Raw genomic sequence first — 21,061 nt, forward strand, 5'->3', positions numbered from 1 at the left:
CGTTACCGGTAATATATACTGTATGTTATTGACTGTTACCGGTAATATATACTCTGACTATACCGTTACCGGTAATATATACTGTATGTTATCTACCGTTACCGGTAACATATACAGTATCGTTATCTACCGTTACCGCCAACATAAACTGTGACGTTATCTACCGTTACCGGTAACATATACTGTATCGTTATCTACCGTTAACTTTAACATATACTGTGACGTTATCTACCGTTACCGATAACATATACTGTATCGTTATCTACCGTTATCGCCAACATATAGTGACGTTATCTACCGTTACCGGTAACATAGTGACATTATCTACCGTTACCGGTAACATATACAGTATCGTTATCTACCGTTACCGCCAACATAAACTGTGACGTTATCTACCATTACCGGTAACATATACTGTATCGTTATCTACCGTTACCTTTAACATATACTGTGACGTTATCTACCGTTACCGGTAACATATACTGTATCGTTATCTACCGTTATCGCCAACATATAGTGACGTTATCTACCGTTACCGGTAACATAGTGACATTATCTACCGTTACCGGTAACATATACAGTATTGTTATCTACCGTTACCTGTAACATAGTGACATTATCTACCGTTACCGGTAACATATACAGTATTGTTATCTACCGTTACCGGTAACATACAGTATCGTTATCTAGTTACCGGTAACATATACAGTATCGTTATCTACAGTTACCGGCAACATATACTGTGACGTTATCTACCGTTACCGGTAACATATACAGTATCGTTATCTACCGTTACCGGTAACATAGTGACATTATCTACCGTTACCGGTAACATATACAGTATCGTTATCTACCGTTACCGGTAACATAGTGACATTATCTACCGTTACCGGTAACGTAAACAGTATCGTTATCTGGTAACATATACAGTATCGTTATCTACCGTTACCGGTAACCTACAGTATCGTTATCTAGTTACCGGTAACATATACAGTATCGTTATCTACAGTTACCGGCAACATATACTGTGACGTTATCTACCGTTACCATATACTGTATCGTTATCTACCGTTACTGCCAACATATACTGTGTGTTAACTACCGTGGCCGCTAACATATACTGTGACGTTATCTACCGTTACCGGTAACTGTATTGTTATAGGTAACATATACTGTTCCCCTAACATATACTGTATGTTATCTACCGTTACCGCTAACATATACTGTGACACTGCCATACTGTAGAAATCTGTCATAAAACACCTGTGTTCCTCCTCCTCCCATGATCTATCAACATGTTCCTGTGATGACACGGCAGTGAACATGTGTGTTTTTAAAATAATCATGTGTGGTACCTTCTGGTGTCAGTTGAACTTCTGGAATCTCCACTGGAGCAGCAGCTTCTTCACGACGGGTGACGACCACAGCCTTCTCTTTCAGTCCTACATGAGATGAATGCACATGTTGCTGGCAGGAAACACATGTATGTGTACATTACAGATGTACATGTGTACAGAGTCCTCGATCACATTGAAAAATATCAGCTCATATTTAATGACTGGGGTTTTAAATAGGCCACATTTCATACACATATATGAAGACGACATACTGCATACAACAGTCTAGCTGGTATTGCTAGTGGGCCATGATCACATATGTGATGTATTGCACATTTCCTATTACCATCTGATTAAGGCATGGGGTTTCTTTTGCAGACTGACTGACTTTAATCAGATATCTCAAACACAATATTGTCCAAATGATGCATCTTAAAATATCAAAACTTGTGTTACATTTCAACAGATATTCCTGACTAATTTTGTTTTCAAACGAATGCTAATTAATGTGTGCAGAACAAATGTGTGTTATCCCTAGACAAGTAACCCTTTAAAAGTGTACTTTGATTCTTCTGGACTGAGGCGGACCCACAGACAAAGGATTGGCTTATAGTCAGAAAAGAGGCACTTACAGGGATCCAGAAACTTTATTGACAAAAGAAAATTGATAAAAACTCACATTTTGCAATAATTAGTGGATTACATTTCTTTTCAATGTAGTCAAATTGAAACATGATCAACACACGTGATAAACACCGAGTATCAATCAGTGCTCTTTTTGATCCCTGCAAATAACTTTCTCCATTACTCCCATCCTTCCCATTATCCCAGTATTTCCTCACCATGGAGGATACACCAAAATCTCTACCAGTGATTTTAACTGGTTAGTTCAGGAGCCAGAAGTGTAGCAAATTACCAACTCGGCACTTTGTGGCATCTCTCTCAACATAGACCTAGAATCTATGAATACAGCAAAAAGTATTAACGACGCATAATGACAATTTTAACAATTTGTTTTTCTTTAACCATTTCAGAAAATCAACTGTTCTACTGGGTTGATGTTTTTAGGCCCATTAACAAATCCTGTTACAATAACTTTATTATTTTGGGTTAAAAGCCGTAACTGCACAGTATTTTTGTTTCATGAGATGAATAGCTAACATGTACACCATGACTATGACTGAGGAGAGGATAGACCAGTGGGTTACCTCTCAATCTACACACAGGCCACATGAGGCTGGGTCTCATTTGAAATATTTGAAATCATAGTACCGATAGATACCAGAGTATTGGTGCACATAGTAAAATCTTTGCATAACTTAATAAGCAAAAGTCCTTCTCACCTTTGTTTGACAAAAGAAGCCACATTTATATTCTGATGAATCATTTCCAAACAAGCTAAACTGTTTTAAATTGGCTACATTTTGATCTAAAGCTGGAATTGAAGTAGAATAAGTACCAAGACTATGAAGCTAAAATTTGACCGCAACTTTTAGCACAACACTTTTTGATACTTGGTGCAGCAGACCCATTTTGGTCTGTACCAAATATCACGTTTGATATCCCACCCTACCGTTGAAATGCCTTCCTATGGGAACAAAATATCCCTCTAAAACCTTCACACCTCGCTTCATTTTCTGCCTTTTCGGTCAGATTTCTCAGCTTTGCTTCCCTTCTTTTTTTCTTTCAGTCTCCCCTTGATTTCCTCCTGTGCCTTCTTTCCCTCCCCCACCACCTTTTTCTCAGACTTCTCATCCTCCACTCCTTTTCTTGATTTCTTCTCCCCTTCCTTCTCCTCTTCCACATCCAGTTGTTTTGCTTTTTCCGTCCTCCGTTTCTCCAGAGCCTTCTCAATCTCTTCTTTTTCTATCTTAGCCTCTTCCTCTTGCAGCCTGGTGGCCAGCCTTTCCTTCACTCTGGCTGTTATTTCCTTCCTCCCTAGCTCCAGCTCCTTGTCCTCCTCCTCTTTGGCCAGCAGCAGTCTGACCTCGGCCAGTGCCAGCTTGGCGAGCTTCTTGGCCTCCACACGTTCATGGATGACGGCCAGCTGCTGCTTTAGAGCCTCCCGAAGCTTCCAGCCAACCTCCTTGGTTGGAGAGGTTTCTGGGATGGATGAGCAACAACACTGTTTGACGTTTCACCACTTGTAAAATGAGCAAAGACATGCTCAAATTCACTCGGTTATTGGACCTCACCACACATCAGGCATGCGTGTACAAGTCTGAATGAATTAGAACCCGTTCCATGCCACTCTTCTTCTGCAAGTTCTGTGTAGACCTCACTGGTCTGTATACTCAGTTTAAAATGGTGTAAACAGCATTAAACAGGATTTACACCAGTCTCGTCACATCCATGTTTAACCAGAATAGAGTACTAATTCAGCGCATCGTTAGGCCAAACATCTTTAAATCACTGCAAATCCAATGACTCATTCATACAAATAAAAACTCATCTTAGATCAAACACTCGGTTGGATCTAAGATCACAATGAGTTGTGAGTAGTCCATCCATTAGTCTAGCCCACAGCGTTATACAGCACAGCTTCATGCAGGTGGCTGCATGACGATACCTTTCTGAGCTCCTCTCCTGGCTGCATCTCCAGGTGTTTCATCTGATGTTGCATACAAACAAGACATTAGTTACTACACTGGGCTCCGTTAAAGGCTATACCTCAGTCATTACACACCATGAAGTGATCTGTCCATTGACAACAAAAAAACATTTAAATTGTACTTTATGCACAAGCCATTTACACAGCTCCAAAAACTATCAAGTCCCTTAGAAAAGCTGCGTGAAGCCAATCTCAGCCTCAAGCTGAAGTAAACCACACTGACTATTTGTAGCAGATGGGCACTGTTGCTATAAACTTGGCTATACATCATTGAGACGAAACTCAAGATCAGCTGTGCAGAATCTGACCTAAGCCTATTTTATGCTGCATTCACACCAAATGAGAAATCACTGCAATATAGTGCAAGGTTATACGGCAGAGTGTCACTTAATGGCCCATTGACACCAAGCAACTGCACGGTGATTATTATCTTTGTTCACTCGTGGCAGGGTTGTGATTTATCAGCGCAGCATGACATTGGGTTGCGTTTCTCCAAAGGTTCATACCGTTTCAACTTTATACCCCTACAGTCCCTATTGGCACTGCAATGCCCGATTTGGTGTGAATACAGCCATAGACCATTTTCACAGCAGACATTTTGACTTGTCACAGCAAGCAAAGCTCAGGTGAAATACATTTCTGGCTACATTCCATCAAGTGTCTCAGTAAGCCAGCATGCATAGAATACCCATAGAATCCCACAACTAGATCTTCACTTTCAATGTTATCAATGACAGCTGTGAAAAGCATTTATAATAGAGCAGACAAGCAAGGCTGTCACATCATCTTACCAAAGTAGGACACTTCTCTACTTTGCAAGTTGCAAAATGGAACACTTGTGAATGTAGTGGAGAATAAAGGTCTCAGTTATATATTACTGAAGTTGTACCAAAATACTAGTTTGTAAAACGCCTCTATGGCGATCACCAACTCAAAGTCACGGTTTACCAACTGTTGAGTTCCCCTCCGCATCGCGTTGTACAAAAAAAAAGCAAACTATGATTCATGTTGAAAGACAAAGCCAGCACTAAGTCCAGAGACTCTGCTCTCATTCCTGCCAGAGACTTGGGTCCTCTGGCTCCTGCTTCTTTCCTCTCTTGAACCTTGGCACTGGCCGTTCAGGTTGGACTTTGAACACAGAGAAATAATAAACTTAAGCATTATCCCTGACACTAGTTAGCCACAGTAAATGGACTTAATCTAAAAGATGTCTTCATTATAAACTAGCACCACATGTAGGAAACACTGTTGACCAATGTCTGGGAAGCACCCAAAATGAGTTAAAGTAACAAATATACAGTCACCACAGGGATGAAGGATTAGTTGACATATACCAACCTTGTAACCATATCTAGGTGCCATTTTTGATGGATTTTTTGTTATTAGAGAACACAAAATTATATTTGCATCGAGTCAGAGGCCACATTGTTTTCAAAAGGAGTGCATCTGATTTCCTGTTTGCTTATGTCAGTATGCAAATAGTGAGCCACAGAAAAGTCCAAGTTCCGATAATAAAACAGGTTTGCCAAAATCGGATTGAAGACATATGTTATGTAAATGGAGGACAACTGGCAATAAAGCCTGTATTTACAGGAGTGCCTAAGGCCTGAAAGAAGAGGCCTCTCTCTCTCTCTCTCTCTCACCAGAAAGCTATGCCATTACGCACGTCCGGTATTTTCCAGTGCTTTTGTGCATCATGTAGATTCATTCTTCTAAAAAGCCAAAGCGACAGTCACTCCACCCCAGAGCAGGAAAAGCCTGTTTCTGAAGCAGGTGTCACCCATGCATTCATAACAGCCATTCATGGCAAACCTGATGACACAGAAACACACCCTCTGTCACACGCACTAAACAATACACCTGCAGTTGGATTCAACAGTCTAAGCTGGAAGCAGCAACAGCAGAAACATGCCTCTTCTCTTCACTCAGCACTCACATTTCTACAGCAGTGCACTTTGACCCAGAACACAAACTGGAATGGCATCAATTTGCACATGAATGGATTCTACCTGTGCTTAGTCACAAACATGAACCTTGGATTAAACAAGCTACTGTAGGTGTAAGCTATTTTAGTCTGGTCTACGGTCATAGTAGGAAACGCACAGGTGAAATTGATAACATTAGCAATGGCTCAGTTCCATTTTAAGTGTCCCAGTAAGCTATTTCAGCATACCTCACACACCCACATTTAGTGAAATGCAGCTATCACTAATGTTATTAACACATATGCTTGGCCTCCTAAGGTATGTCTGCAGTAAACAAGTCTATAGCTATATATGCTGCTGCTGCTGAGCAGAGGGATGAAACGAGACAAACAATATGTAGAATATATAAGAACCTGAAGCATAGGATGCATCAACTTGGCTCAATATATACACTGACAAATCAAAAAGTATTCCTACGAAGGTTCAGTGCCATTTAAATGAGTTCAGGACCATATTTCCACCTGGTATTAACGTGACGTCTGTATCTGGATACATAACCTGGATATTGACAACCTGTATATAAAACGTGTTCTCTTTATCTGTAGTCTGCCCACATTGTGATTGGATCTCAATTTGCAATCAGGTAGACCGACTTTAAAACATTGTGCAATACAAGAAGAGATGTGGTATATTCTCAAGACTAAACTGTACGGATTACATCTGGCTGAGATCCCTTCACAAAATGCAGAAGACCACCTTTAGATGTGGTCCAACAATTGCAATGCATTCCGGGTGCATTTATACCTGCATTAGTGCATATGTTCTTATCCAGATATAGACCCCAACTAATAGCAGGAAGAAATGTGTTCCAAGACAAAAACAAGAGACTTAAACTTGTTTAAAAGAGAACAAAATTATGCTCCTAATCCCAGAGTGCAGAGCAAATGTTGAGGATCAATTTGTATGGTATGCAGCACAAAATGTCAGAGAAAGGGACAACCGAGCAGCTAATGTCAGTGCTAATGATCTTCGCATTTCGTGTTAGTGTTGTTGGCTGTTGCTGTTCAAAAAAAAAAAAAAAAAAAAAAAAAAAAGAAAGAAAAAGAATGCCGATAGATTCTTAAAAACAAAACGTTTTAGAGAGGACTTCTTAAAGTGTTCCTGAGAATCCTGTCCATATGCCAGCACAGGGATCAACATCATAGAAAACTCTTTCTCTTCAAAAAGGATTTTGCCTCTCAAGATTCTGCCGATACAAGATTGAAGCTTGTTTGTCGAGTTTGACAATATTTGGGGATTCCAGTATATGAAACCCTGGATGGGTGGGACCTACAACACAATGTTAGACTGGACATATCCATATCCAAAAGATACTGGCTTGGTTAAGTTGCCAAAACCTGCCAATGTCAGCAGAAAAATACTGTAGGACAACAGTTTAGCTTGGGCTGTTGGATGTGGAGGTCTTTCGGTTGAAGATCAGTGCATTAGAGGATGATTGGCTTGCTTCAGGTGGCCTGAGGCTATTGGTTATGGAGGCCGACTATGACGATCTTCTGCCCCCGATTTCCATCATCATTCGCTCCTCTTCTTCTGAACCCTTCATCATCCTCGTCCTCCTCATCCTCATCTTCCTCCCGTGCCTCCGCGAGTCCTCCTGAGGTACTGTGCTCCTCCTCCTCAAAGGACTCCAGGGGGTTTATCAGACCGTACAGGAAAGTGAAGAAACCGTTTAACCAATCAGAGCCGCCCTCCTCCACTTCTTCTAACCAATCCAGAACCTCGGATTCACCCTGACCATCGCCCGCCCTGGTCAGGCCTACGCAAACAAGAGGGGAGGTGGTGGTGGTGGATAGAGGGTAAAGTTTGGGAGCACAGCGTGTGGAAGTGAGATGGAACAGTGTGGCGAAAGGTAGTGGAAAAAACAAATGAAAAAGCAGAAAGAGAGAAAAGTGGAACCACATGGGGAGAAGAGATGTAATGAGAGAGGGTTGAGAGCAGAGGAGGAAAGAAACAAGAGGAGAAGGTAAGAGAAGTTTTAAGCGCATGTTAGGCAGCGAGGGAACTACTCAGGCTTTATCATCAGCAGCTGGAGTCTGGCTGTCTACACATGATCACCAAAAAAACAAAAAACACTTTGTGCCAGCTTGAGCCGTTATTTTACAAAAGGAGAGCAGTGATCCTGAACCTCATAGCTGTGCTGACTAATATCAATTCATATAACTCTTTGTACTGACTGTCCTAGGGCTGGACAATACATATCAAGATAATATCAATATTGTAATATGAGACTAATACTGTAGCATTAGTGTTGTCTTTTGTGGTTTTAAAGGCTGCATTACAGATTTTTACAACCTACTAGACTACTCTGCTTTATTATTTGCCTTTACCAACATTACTGATATCTATCAAAAATCTCATGGTGCATTTTGTAAAAGCACCAATGGTCAAGCCTACAAGGTTGTCGCAATACAGATTTAATTGGTCAACAATATTGTTATACATGATTTTCTCCATATTCTCCAGCACTACTCTGTGCCTACCAATGGGACAGTTCATGTGGAGACAGCCGCTACAGCTGTCTCCACATGAACTTATAGACAAGAGTTAGGTAAGAGAAGAACTGCGGACACATCCACATGCTGTCAAATACACATTTATTACAAAAACGAGCACTTTTAGTGGCCGTAGCATCACATTGACAGTGAGGAGTTACCCAGAGTGATTACATTACAGCCTGTTTAGTGCCTGCTAATTGAACCAGTTTAAAAAAAGATTTTTTTGAAAAAAAGTTATTGTTGCTATTAGTCACAATAACATGGGAAAATAGGGTCCAAGTTGAAAAAGTTCAGTGTGTATTGCAAATGTTGATTACTTTGCACGACAAAGCTAAATTTGCATCAGCCAGTAAAGTGCACTTTAATACAGACTGCTCTTATGGCTCTATCACAAGCAATTATACAACGCTGAGCTAAAGAGAGACAGACTCAAAACACAAAATACGAGTGAGACAAAGAAGAGGACACAAAGGAAAGATTCAAAAAGGGATCAAAATAAAATGGAAAGAGCACTAATGCCAAGAAGGAAACAAAGTTTTGAACTATGTGTTAAAGCAGGTTTTAGTAGGGTTGGTTGCAGAAGTATGAATGATGGGTCGCTAGTTGGATAGAGAAGTTGAAGGTGGGCTGGGCAAAAAGAAAACCCCTTCTGAAGAAGGATTCACTTTGGTGACAGATCAGATTGCCTCGAGTTTCATCAAAAGAGCCGATGGTAAGGAACAGCAACTGTGATGTAAGAGTACTTCAGAACAGGAGCATTTGAGCGAAGTTTGCTGCGTGTAATGACAGCATCCTAAATGCTTCCAGTACGAGCAAAATGGTGAGTATTGTGATTATTGCAAAAGAAGCAGAGTATAGATATCTACATACAGTACAAGGGATCCAAAGATTCAGACGAGAGCAAACTGTTAGTCTGCCGTCGATCCTCACTAGCCTCCACGTAAAAACATGTGAACCAAGACAAACTGCAGCTTGTGATTCTCATGAGACAGGAACCCGTTTTACTGTGTACAAATGTATAAGTGTGGGTTCTTTCAGATTCTATGCAGGGCATCTTCTCCTGCCAAGTCCAAAATGTTGACTCTTCTGTTGGAAATAAGACATTTGCATACAGCTGTGGTCCAACAATGTCAAAAGGAAGTGTACCCCTTTCGGTGTGTTTGGAAATTACATAAACAAGATAGAAAATAAGTGGAAGCCAAACCTGTATAAAACCATGCAACACGCAGCGGACCTCACGTGGGGAACAACTGGGAACTACGCGTACTTATCAAACTCCCAGCTGTCTTGAATGCTTTGAGCTTCACTCAAGAGGAGAAACGTTTCTAAAAACTATACCGTCGCAACATGGACGCGGAGGAATGTCAACAATACCAAACAGAACATTTCCTCAGGAAAGGAGTGGTGCATGGAAGAGGACTGTTGGCAGTTGACCTTCCTTAATTTACTTTTGGTTAAATGGAAAATTAAACCGACGGCTGATCCCGATGAGCCTCATGTGTTCCATCCTCTATTGTTGTTTAACAAACTCAATTAGTTGATTATAGCCAGACTGTGAAGCACCTGCCTTCTTTAGTTGGGACCTAAGCTTTAGGCATCTGAGACAAACTCAAACTTTAAAATAATATTATGTGGGGACTTTGATTTTAGAAGACAAATTATTAAAGAAAACACACAAACATTCAAAAGACGTACCAAGGTAACACGTGTTTGCAGTTTGCACTGATGAGATTGTCGCTACAGTAACTGTCAGCTACACAGTTATCAGTCATGCAAAATAAACCCAAATTGCCATTTAATGTAATTAACAAACACAAAAACTATCAGTGTCCTGCAGAAATGTTTAAACTGGATCATGGAGCATGTCCACAATAATGCAGACGAGAGTTTGACCCTTTGTTTTAATTTCTGCAAGACACCGATAGTAAACACTAAAATCAGTTGTAAATTAGAGATAAATCAACTTGCCTAGCAGGACTTTAGCATCCTCGACATCAAAATCACCATCGCCATCTGTATCGTATGCCACCAGTTTACCTACAGCAGTAACAGACACACATGTAGACGTTCTGTTTGTTCTCACAGGAACTACAGTAAAAGTAGGTTGAGAAGTGGACATTTACATGCATCATTCAACACAGACGAACACTTAAAGACATGCACCAAGCTTGTGGGAGACTGGCCACTTGTTATCTTGAGCAAAAGGATCCTACATAAAACAAATTGTGTTTGTTTTTTTTGTTGTTGTTTTTTATAAAAAAGGTCACAATTGGCTGAAAGCTTGGTGAATCCCTTTAATTGTGAGGAAATATGGGAAACAGTGAGGCGAGGTGGGTAAAAACAGGAAGTGGCAACAAACAGGGCATTTTTAGCTAGAATGTATATTACTAAATAAAAAAACAAGTTTGTTTTAGGGACATTAATGAACTCTTGGAGGAGCCTGCCCTATAAAAAGCTTGTGAGGAAATGCTCTAGGTTTAGGACCAGTGGTATCAAAGGTGCTGGGTTAGTGTCTGCCAGCTACAGAGTAACTGAACCACAGAGGACGGGATGGACATGAGGTCAGAGCCCTGGATCTAAACCAGCTCAGACAACTGAGAAAAGGTTTGTTCCAAATCAAGGCAGCGCATTATTCACACGTTCCAGCGAAACAAGGAACACAACTTCCATCAAATTAACAAGGAGCATGTCATTGACGAACATCTGGAGAAATGACAGCCTGTATATTTCAGTTTCAGGGCTCTGAGAAGAGTGTGTAAGGGAGAGGGAGAAATATCTTGAGGGGACAACAAAAAGGACGCAAGACAACAACCACGAATGGAAATACAGGGTGGGAGAGAGATATGCCTTGTGATTTTTACCTTGCAAGGCCTCAGACAGGTTAATTTGTAAGCCCTTAGCCTTGTCTGCATGCAAACACAAAACATACATATTGGAACAATAGCTTGATTAAGAAATAAGACAGAAGAGATTCATAATTCACACAAATAATTGAGTACTATACAAACAATGTTTAACATGAGTCATTAAGGGTGCAGATTAGTGGCATACGTTATTCTATGATCAACAGTAACAGACGTGCATCTAACAGTACAGATCAGTGAAGAAGATTCATTATGGGGTGGTTGCAGTATAAATTGTGGTCCACATGCTATGGACCAATGAGAAGTTATTTTGGTTCGTCAAATATACGTTGGTCATGGAATGCTACTGTAACAAATGGAACCACCCAACAAAGCTCAACAGTTAAATTGCAGAAGTGAAAATCTCATTCATATTCTGAACCGAGGATTTGGATTTTTAGCCATAATGTCATTATCAATCAAAGAGGACTAACCACGAGTTATGACTGTGAAACGATGGTATATTCTCCTGTAGACACAAGACCCTATCATATCATCCTTGTTTTAAGAAAAACATGTTTTGTGTGGCTCACCGTTACCATGGAAGTGTTTACCACACCAATGAACGTGTTCGTGCTGCGCCACGGTAGCCTGCTCCTGGATTTCAAATCGGACCGACATGGCAGCTCTTTTGGAAACTTACTTCTATATTTCGAAAATGTGTTTCTGAAAGCTGCCACGCAGTTGACGAATCCGTCTTCATTTTTAGATCGGCTGTTAGCGTCGTAGTTTTCGGAGGCTGTGAGGTTTACGTGACGAGTAGCTGCTTCACTCTTTAAGTAATTATGTACACAGTCTTGTACCTTTGGCTTTTTTCACACTCCGGATCAAATGTGTTATGGTCACGATTCACCCCGCACCGATTGGCTTAGTTCCCTCCTCATCTTTATACAAGGATTTTCTGAAATGTCAGTGGAGTGAATGAATGGGAAATTCACTTCCGGAACTGGAGCCCAGGGCTTTTAACTAAGTTTTTACACCATTGTCCTAGAACTGTACTGAAATACAACAAAATCCCCATTCATTTTAATGTTCCCAGGGGATTTGTCTTTCAACTCTTGATCCAAATTCATCTTTCGTCCTCCCAATCCAATATTTTTTGGCCCCGGGACAACAGTATGTCCTTAAGCTCGAGCCCTGTCGGAGCCGTTCATGAAGAGGCCAGTCACTGTTGAGCTTTATCGTTTAAAAAAAACAAACACTGTACAACCAATGGTGACCCGTGATGGTAGATGAACCATGTTGTTCATTTGCTGAAATGTATCCAAAGTCTGACTACATAAGCATGCAGCTTAGCAACACACAGCATTGACAATCTATTCAAATTGAACTGATGTTCTTGTGGCATTTTTGCTTTCACTTGATTTGACTCATCTGGAGGCTGATCCTCTTTTCTGAAGTATTTGATGGCAGACTGCAGTAGACTCGTGTCAGGTTGGTAATGAATGCTAATGTGATGTTAGTGCTCTGACAATGGTTAATAGCATAGTTCTTGTTCAACAGTTGAGGTGGACTTCAGGGACAGGAGCATGTGATTGTGGACAGATGATATCCAAACCTAAACTAGTTGCTCCCACACATTTCCAGCAATATGCATGAGGTGGAAAAGACTACAGAAAAGAACATATTCAGATACTTTTAATCCAAATGTAGGATTGATTCATCAAGTACTTACCAAGGACTCCCTGATAGTCCACCAGGTCGAAGTAGACCACGGCTACAGATGTCCAGACACCCAGCAGGGCCAGCACGATGAACCAGGTGAAGAAGCTGCTGCTGGACCCAGAGTCCGCCTTCTTCCCATTCTTATTTGCCGATTGGGTTCTGGAACCATCTGCAACATAAAGACAGTGTATGATGTCAGATTCAACAGTTCACACTTCATGTTTTTTGGAGGGAGGCATCGTTTTTACACTCAAATAAAACCGTGCTGTACATTCAAATAAGGATGTAACATCTACGAAAAAGAGAACCGCAAAAACAGCTGAGCAAAAGCATCACCCACACACACTGTATGTTGCATAAGCATCAATATGACCAGTGGTTCGTCTCTGAGAAGCTGAATGCCAATGTTATGTTACAGTCGCACCACAGACCTTAGTAAGTAACAAAGTAATACCAAGTCTCACACACACACACACACACACACACACACACACACACACACACACACACACACACACACACACACACACACACACACACACACACACACACACACACACACACACACACACACACACCTTGTGTTTACCAGAGATGTGCTCATAAGCTTCTTGGAAATAAGTCATTCAGCAAAAAAAACAACGACTAATCGACTCAAGAAATCATAGTCGACTAAAACCAAATCAACCTATTAGTCGTCAAATTGATGAAGAGGACCCATTTAAAACCTAACTAAACTCTTCAGCTGTAGGATTTTAAGTCTACCTTTTTATAAAAGTATATACGTACACTGGACGATTAAGCCATATCAATTTAGTTGTGACTGTAATCTAGGAGTACAACGCTATACGTGTTCAGAGATATTAAGTACGCCCTGGGAAACTAACTACAGTCGAGTTAGCCCAATACATGTCTATGTCATTTAGTCAAACCACGTTAGCTGGGATAGCCCCAAGATGTAGAGTCATGACAGTGAGTGTTGTCAGTGTGGCAGAGCAAATGAAAAAACAGAGCTGGAAAAGTCCACCGTGTCAATTAGGAGACATCAACACTACTACATTTTAGTTTCAAAAACAAAAATGATCTCTGTCCAAGATGGCGTTTTAGCGACATTTCAGAAATAATCTCCACCTACACTGCTGCCACACCTGCAAATGCACATCACGTACACTGGCTGTGCGCTTGGTGGGCTACATGTGTCCGCTGGACACGGACATAGTCGCAAAGCTATCCTTCTGCTTATGCAGGCAGTAGTAGTATTAGTAAATGCTGAATGTAACTGCACAACAGCTGCTAGGATAGACACAAAGGTCAGCATGGATGTGGTCCGAGCCAAGGCGCCGGAAGTAGGAAGCAGGGAGGGGGCCACTGGCTCACCCACTTTGGTGTTAAGCTCCCATCACATAATGGTCTCTGGTTTTGGTTATGCCACTGGACAAAGAGTAGAATGACAAAAACAGACCCACAATGAACCTGGTTAAAACAACGTAAATATTTCAATTAACTGGGATTAGCTTGGTTGGTTTACCTTTTCTCACCCTAATTCTCAAGATGTATCCATAACTCCTGACTAAGTGCCAGTTGGACACATCTGACATCAGCTACGAAAAAGGACCATTAAGATACTCTGAAATGTTAGATTTCAACACTTGAATCTGGGCATTCAGTTAGGAATCATACGTCATCTGAGGTATCTGCACTGATCCCTCAGAATGGCTCTGGGGAAAGGAGCAGGGGTGTTGGGAATTCCATGGGTGCCGACATCCCACAATGCATGATGGGAGAAAATAGTGGCAGAGAGAATGAACAGGTGTTGAAGTCCATTACATGGTGCTAGGTCAAACTCAGACACATACTCAAAGAGCAATATACAGTGTAACAATCTGCACAGATACAATGTTACCTCTGAACCATTACAAAACCCATCGATACCCTAGCATGATAAACTCAACACACTGATGTCGACATCTGAGTAAGATCATCATCTAGATCAAATTGTCCTGCTCAAAATCCATTGAAAGAGCTCTGAAATACACTGGTCATCTGGTTTCCACTGCATGGTACTGCATCGCTCCACTCATTTATTTGGTCCCAGGTCCTTTTCCCCTCAGTGTAGGCGGGATTCTGTAGATCGATAAAACGGCCGTGACGTCATCTTCAACCGGACACTCGATGAATCTCACCAGAACTCCTCACTTAATCCTTAACCCTGCAACCAACCAACCAACCAACCAACCAACCAGGCCCCCAATGACCTCCACACTCCTCTGTCCTTCTCAGCTCTCTTGTCCGGAGCCTTTGAAGCTTTCCTCACCTTGCATTTCCCCAGTTATCACCATGGGGATAGCATTGACGACAGGAGACATGGCGGACTCGACCACGGCCGCTGGATCCCCCATCCTTCAACCGACTGCCTGGGGAAAATGGTATCTCTGCCTCCTGGTCTCACCTCCTCTGTCCCTCCCTTCTTTCTCTATTGACTGGCTTTCTTTCTCATCTGTCAGTAATACTTGCTCTCTGTCACTTTTTTCTCTGAGCCCGATATGGCTCTGGAGGTCAAACACAGTTATTTATAGTGCTGTTAGACCAGCTGGCTCTGACACAGAGGAGGAAGAACAGGCACTGCCAGTTTTAAAGGACCACCCCTTTCCCTCTGTCACATTTTCATAGAAGAAAAAGAAGCTTTGCAACTAACAGACAACAAAAACAGGGTTCAGTCTTCATTTTGCATTTTGGCCAATTATGGCCAAAATGATAACCACAATTATTTTGATCAATATTGAAATTGCGATTATCACAAATATTCATTGATTTTAGGGACACAGTCGCGCTACTGCTAATGTACAAATCTTAATGTACAAAACGATTCGGGTATCGTTCGATACTGTGCTCGTGTACTCATACAACTACTCCAATACAACCGCACCTGATTCCACTGCATGGTGGCGGACACATGCAGCCACTTTGCCAGGAAGTCTCCCTCACATCAGAAGGTGAGAGAGACACTAACATCACTTCAAAGAGCAAAGAATAAACCATCTTTTTTTACATATTGCAGAGGATTATCGTCGCTTATGACGGTTAGAAATGTCTACTGATTAGGGCTGGTCTCGTTAAAGAATACCAGCATTGTAATATTTTGAAGCGATACCGAGACAGGTGTGAGGGTGGTGAACATTGCGGTCCTCTACAGGTGATACTCACACAGACAAGATTAACATCCACAGAGATTTCAAATTCCATACAAATAAAAGTCACATTGAATATTGCCCTGAGATTAAACCACCAATCCTAAACCCTCTGAGATGCTGAGTCAGCCTCTCTGACTGTGGCTTATGGCAAGAAGTAAAATGGTTTTATGGGATACCACAGGCATTGGCAATATTTGTGAATATGGTTGGACAAGATAACTAAATCGTTGTCTCTAGGTTCAATTAGAAATCGATTTTTTTTAATAAAAAAAACGTGCAGCAACAACAAACTGCGTTCAGCAGAATAAAATTACAGGCGTGATAAAACTGATACCATCATCATCATCATCATCATCATCATCATCATCATCATCATCAGCTGAATGAAGTGTTGCTGTAGCTACAAAGTGAACCTCAGGGCACAAACTGTTACTGAAGGGAACCTGCATGGTGACATATGTGACAGCAAGAAATTCAGGTTTACACATTCAAGTCAACGTTATTCTAATTAGCAACACATCATAGCAGTGAATAGGAGAATAATGGGGTTAATCTGACTTCCTGTTCTTCTGCTCTCAACACATTCCAATTTCTCAATGTAGTTCAACAGCAGACACCTCATACATAACCAGATCAACATAAAGTACATTAATATGGCTTGTTTTCAAGGATGCAAACCAAGGCCACTGCCTTAATAATGACACGAAACATTACCAATGTTAAATTCCCACTGTGTTAATCAGAATTCCCTCACAAACCAACACTGGCACAACATTATATGGACACACCTCACACAAGCTAGCACAAAGAAAATCTCCACACACACACACACACACACACACACACACACACACACACACACACACACACACACACACACACACACACACACACACACAACATAAAAACCATGCACCATACCGATCTGTTCTTCTATGCACTTCATTCTCATCGTACCACAGCAGCTAGTTCACACGCGTGTACATGAACACACACTAACAATCTTCTGTTCCAAACGATGAGAAAGTCTCTGCTCCGTCTCTTCTCTGTGAGGCTCAGGACACGTTGTTCAGTCGGAGACGTTTCTCTGCGTCTTATGTAAGGGCTGCTGTGCACGCCTTCAAACTAATCCTCTCGTTCCTCTGGCTTTTAACAAGCAGGCATGTTCATTAGGGCGGGGATCTCTAGCACCTCGAGCTTCAGAGGGCTACGATGCCAATATAACACCATTAGAGATTCATTTTAAACGCTGCGTATTTGAAATGATTCATAATTAAAAAACAGATGAATGAACTTTATGTACCATATGTTCCATAAGTTAGCTTTAAAGCCAGGGGATGCCGGTTAGCGTGTATCTATAATAGTATTAGCTAGTATTTATCCTAGCTTAGAATGTAAACAAGACACGCATGTTTACATCTGTTGCGTTCAGGGGCAGCAGTAAGGAACAGACAGCCGAGTGTCACAGAATTATTACAATCATAACGTTGAAAATGTTGTTTTAAATTTCTGATTATTGAGTTTTCTGCATCGAGTCTTAATCGTTCAAGAGAGAATCGCAATGCATCTAAGAACTCACATTCGCTAAGCTTTGACAGTGTGGAATTAATGCCAACCCCTGACCCAACATTAAAACAGCTGTTTGGAGAAGTGAGGCCCATGATTGACATCCACCTAGCAGCCAACTACCTCCACTCCTTTAGTACTTTACCGACAGTGCACAGTAGTACGTTCCAATGATGGAGGAGGCCTCTATAAGGACACATCAAACACTGCATTGATCCCAGAGTCCACAGGCTAGAGCCGAGTGCTTTCTTTAAGGATTTGACTAAAGTAAAGAAAATGAACCTGGATGTGAAAACGTATCGTGCTTGGATGCTAAATGAGGCACTAGGTAATTATATACACGTTTGTCCAGACAAACCAGAAGGAATTATAGTGTCACCATTTTTTTTTTATTTATTTAAAAATCAAATCGCAATCTTCCCATCATCATGCACATCGTATTTAAAACTTGCAACACATTGTTTAAATGCAAAGTATGATGCAGCATCAAGCTAAAACATGGTGAGTTTTCTATCTCAAGGACTTAGATAAGAACACGCTCTGCACATGCAAAGAACACAGCATCACACGTCAGTCAAGGCTTTTACCCTTCCAGCTGTGCATACTTCAGCAACTCCCAGCCATTTGGAGAGAGGGGCGGGGGGAGGGGCGGGGGGGCTGAGGGATTGAAATGATACATGATGTAGAAAAGTAAAAATAATGCATGACAAAGAGAGACGTAAATGGATTAAATAAGACTTAAGTAAAGTCCAAATATATCAACAGAAATCAACGGATGATAAGTTCCTAACTCCCATATGGATTCTCACAGATCCAGGATTCTTTCTACCATAAGATCAGACATATTGAGATTGCCTCTAAACTGTTAAGTGGATGTTTAAAAACACCTGGTATACAATTTACTGTTTACACACCGAGCTCGACTGAGTGCCAAAAGCAATATTTGATAAGCCACTCTCAGTGTTTGATAATATGATGTAACTCAAATAAATACTAACAACGGGCACAGGCCTTTCCTTCAGTAGTGGGTTAACTACGGCTTTAGGAAACCTCACTTTGATTTTCACCTTTGCTTTTTGCACATGCTCTCATTCCAACGTGTCTCACCATCCAGTCTGTCTTTCACAGCTGCTGAACTTATAAACTACTTATTGTCTCTCACCGCTACAAGATGTAACCAACTGTCATTATACATCTTTGTGAATACAGTACTGTGTCTGGAAAAGAAGAGCTGATGTAGCGTTTTGTTTATTTTGAAAAAATAGACTAAAACATAGAGGTCTTTCATCAATTCATTCAAATATTAAACAATTGTATCATTGAATAAATGAGTTTCTTCTCCCTTCATATATGAAATCCTTAGTACTTGTTGCGCGTGTCATTGTAACCGGAGCACACACACTGTTCAACCATACAGCATGCATAGGGGCTGTGGTGGGCGGGGTTAAGAAAAAGACACAAAACTGAACATTTTGTTCCCTGACTTTTCTAACAGTAACAGCGCCCTTTGATCTGCTCCTAGGGAGACCGTGTTCACTCTGAAGATCAGGCTACTATCAGTAGAAAAGCAAAAAAGGTGCATATTTTGAATATGCATTACATTTTTTGCTAACATTTTCAGCTTTCATGCATCTGGAAAATGTGTAGCGCTGAAAGTTGGTATCAACAAATGCAGCACCACGTGTATTCAGACCACATTTATTTTCATAGAAATATTTAAAGTTGTTTTATAGTTTCTTCTGGTCACTCCACTGTATTCCATATAGTCCTGCTGTGGTATGGGGGCTACCATCCCAGGCTAACTTGCTATAGGGGACTTTAGCCCCGTGCTGGCGGTAGAGGACAGAGTGTCCTCTCGTGAAGTTACTTATGGCTTGTTTGAACACAACGTGGGCTCGTGCTCAGGGACTCACAGACACACGTCAGCGTGGGGCTGAACCACACTACTGCCTCGCGCATCAGTATTCAGTGCACTAAGAACCCATTAACGCCTACTATTTATCTAAGCGGTACTTTGTCCACTCTGACTCTTCTAAATAAACGGACAACGTGCTCAGTTAGTTTAATAACTCCAGAGTAACGTCACGATAATATTCGAGAGGCGTTACGTTATATTTGAATGGAGCCGCGCGCGATGCCCTCTTTCATTGCGAATGCAAAAGCAGAGCTATAGATCCCTGTATGGGGGGGGGGGGGTCCCCCACGAGCCACGTATAACTCCACCCACGGCTTCTTATATTGACACGTGAGCATTTGGAAGAGTGACTGGACTAGAATGGGGGCGGGGTGCTCAGCGCCCCGGGGTGCACGCACAACCTACTCGCACTGCTGGTGCAACTGGCGGCTGACAGGCCTACATGTCTGACTAGGTTATGTGGCCACGACTCTGCGGGGAAAAATATATATATAAACCCGCACGAGAGCAACGCTTAAATTCTGTGCGTGTCGGCGTTCCACTGTAATCCCACGAGCTAGAGCTGCAAAGGCCAACCAGCCGGAGCACCGAATGAACAGCTAGCAATGCTACTTCTGTCGCGTCCTGCCAATATAGTTATATAGCAAGCTAAATGCAGACGATGATAACGGTAGTGACTATGATTTTGTTTCGACATCAAAAGATCTGCGCGTTAAAGAACGTAATGTACTGTTGGTAACGTGACAGTGTTGACGTGTTAACGATAATAGGAGAAAGGCTGTGCTGAAATTAACGGCGCTACATGCTCCACTAACACCTAACACTGCTTAAACAGACTCACTTGCACGGAGCAGCTAACACGTCTACAGCATCTTCTGAAGCTAAAATAAGCTAGCTAGCCAGGACTGGGCCCTGAATGAAATAACAGCCTGACACCCGATTAACTTTGAAAGGCTGCAACGCATCATCCCACCACAGCAACCCGCACAACGGGACAGAAAAAAAAAGAAGCAGCGACGCACCTTTGGCTTTTACGTGCACTTTAGCGCTTTTCTTTGAAACCATGGCGAGTATCTGGCCGCAGGGCTGGAGGACCTCTGAGAGAAGAGTTGAAGAGCAGCTGGAGCCTGTACTTTTAGCACTGAAAAGGAATCAAATTTACTTCTCCTGCTTCATAAAACCCAGAACCGCCTCATCCACCTTGGGACCGACAGCTCTTTAGACCAATGACAGACTCGGCACACAGGAATGGGCGGGGCAGGCGTACTGTCAGACCAATTGAGTTCGAGGGGCGTCCGCGTTAATTCAACCCTGTGGATAGTCTTATCTTCACCCCGCCCCCCGCTCTACTGGAACGTGGCAAGATGGTAGCTCCCCTGCTTTCTTTTTTTCT

The 21,061-nt window shown here is 41.7% G+C and overlaps 1 protein-coding gene across 6 annotated transcripts in view; it reads right to left on the bottom strand.

Moving 5' to 3' along the window:
* The window catches only part of asph (aspartate beta-hydroxylase), a 30,475-nt gene extending 9,607 nt beyond the window's left edge, over nt 1–20,868 (bottom strand). For 2 of the 6 annotated variants that reach the window (XM_068737927.1, XM_068737926.1), the window contains exons 1-5: nt 15,311–15,546; nt 13,007–13,165; nt 11,290–11,334; nt 10,397–10,465; nt 1,356–1,442 (exon numbers count right to left, since the gene is read on the bottom strand). In XM_068737927.1, coding sequence (XP_068594028.1) covers nt 1,356–1,442; nt 10,397–10,465; nt 11,290–11,334; nt 13,007–13,165; nt 15,311–15,395 — 445 coding nt within the window. In that variant the 5' untranslated portion in view covers nt 15,396–15,546. Of the gene's footprint in view, nt 1–1,355; nt 1,443–10,396; nt 10,466–11,289; nt 11,335–13,006; nt 13,166–15,310; nt 15,547–17,108; nt 17,238–20,690 lie in introns of those variants that run through there. The other 4 variants (XM_068737928.1, XM_068737930.1, XM_068737929.1 and 1 more) reach the window with 4 other exon arrangements.
* Nucleotides 20,869–21,061: the final 193 nt, after the last annotated feature.

This window comes from Cebidichthys violaceus, unplaced genomic scaffold (genome assembly GCF_023349555.1).
Source record: "Cebidichthys violaceus isolate CVI_PGR_0920_01 unplaced genomic scaffold, fCebVio1.0.p SCAF_8, whole genome shotgun sequence".
NCBI classification, from domain to species: domain Eukaryota; kingdom Metazoa; phylum Chordata; class Actinopteri; order Perciformes; family Stichaeidae; genus Cebidichthys; species Cebidichthys violaceus.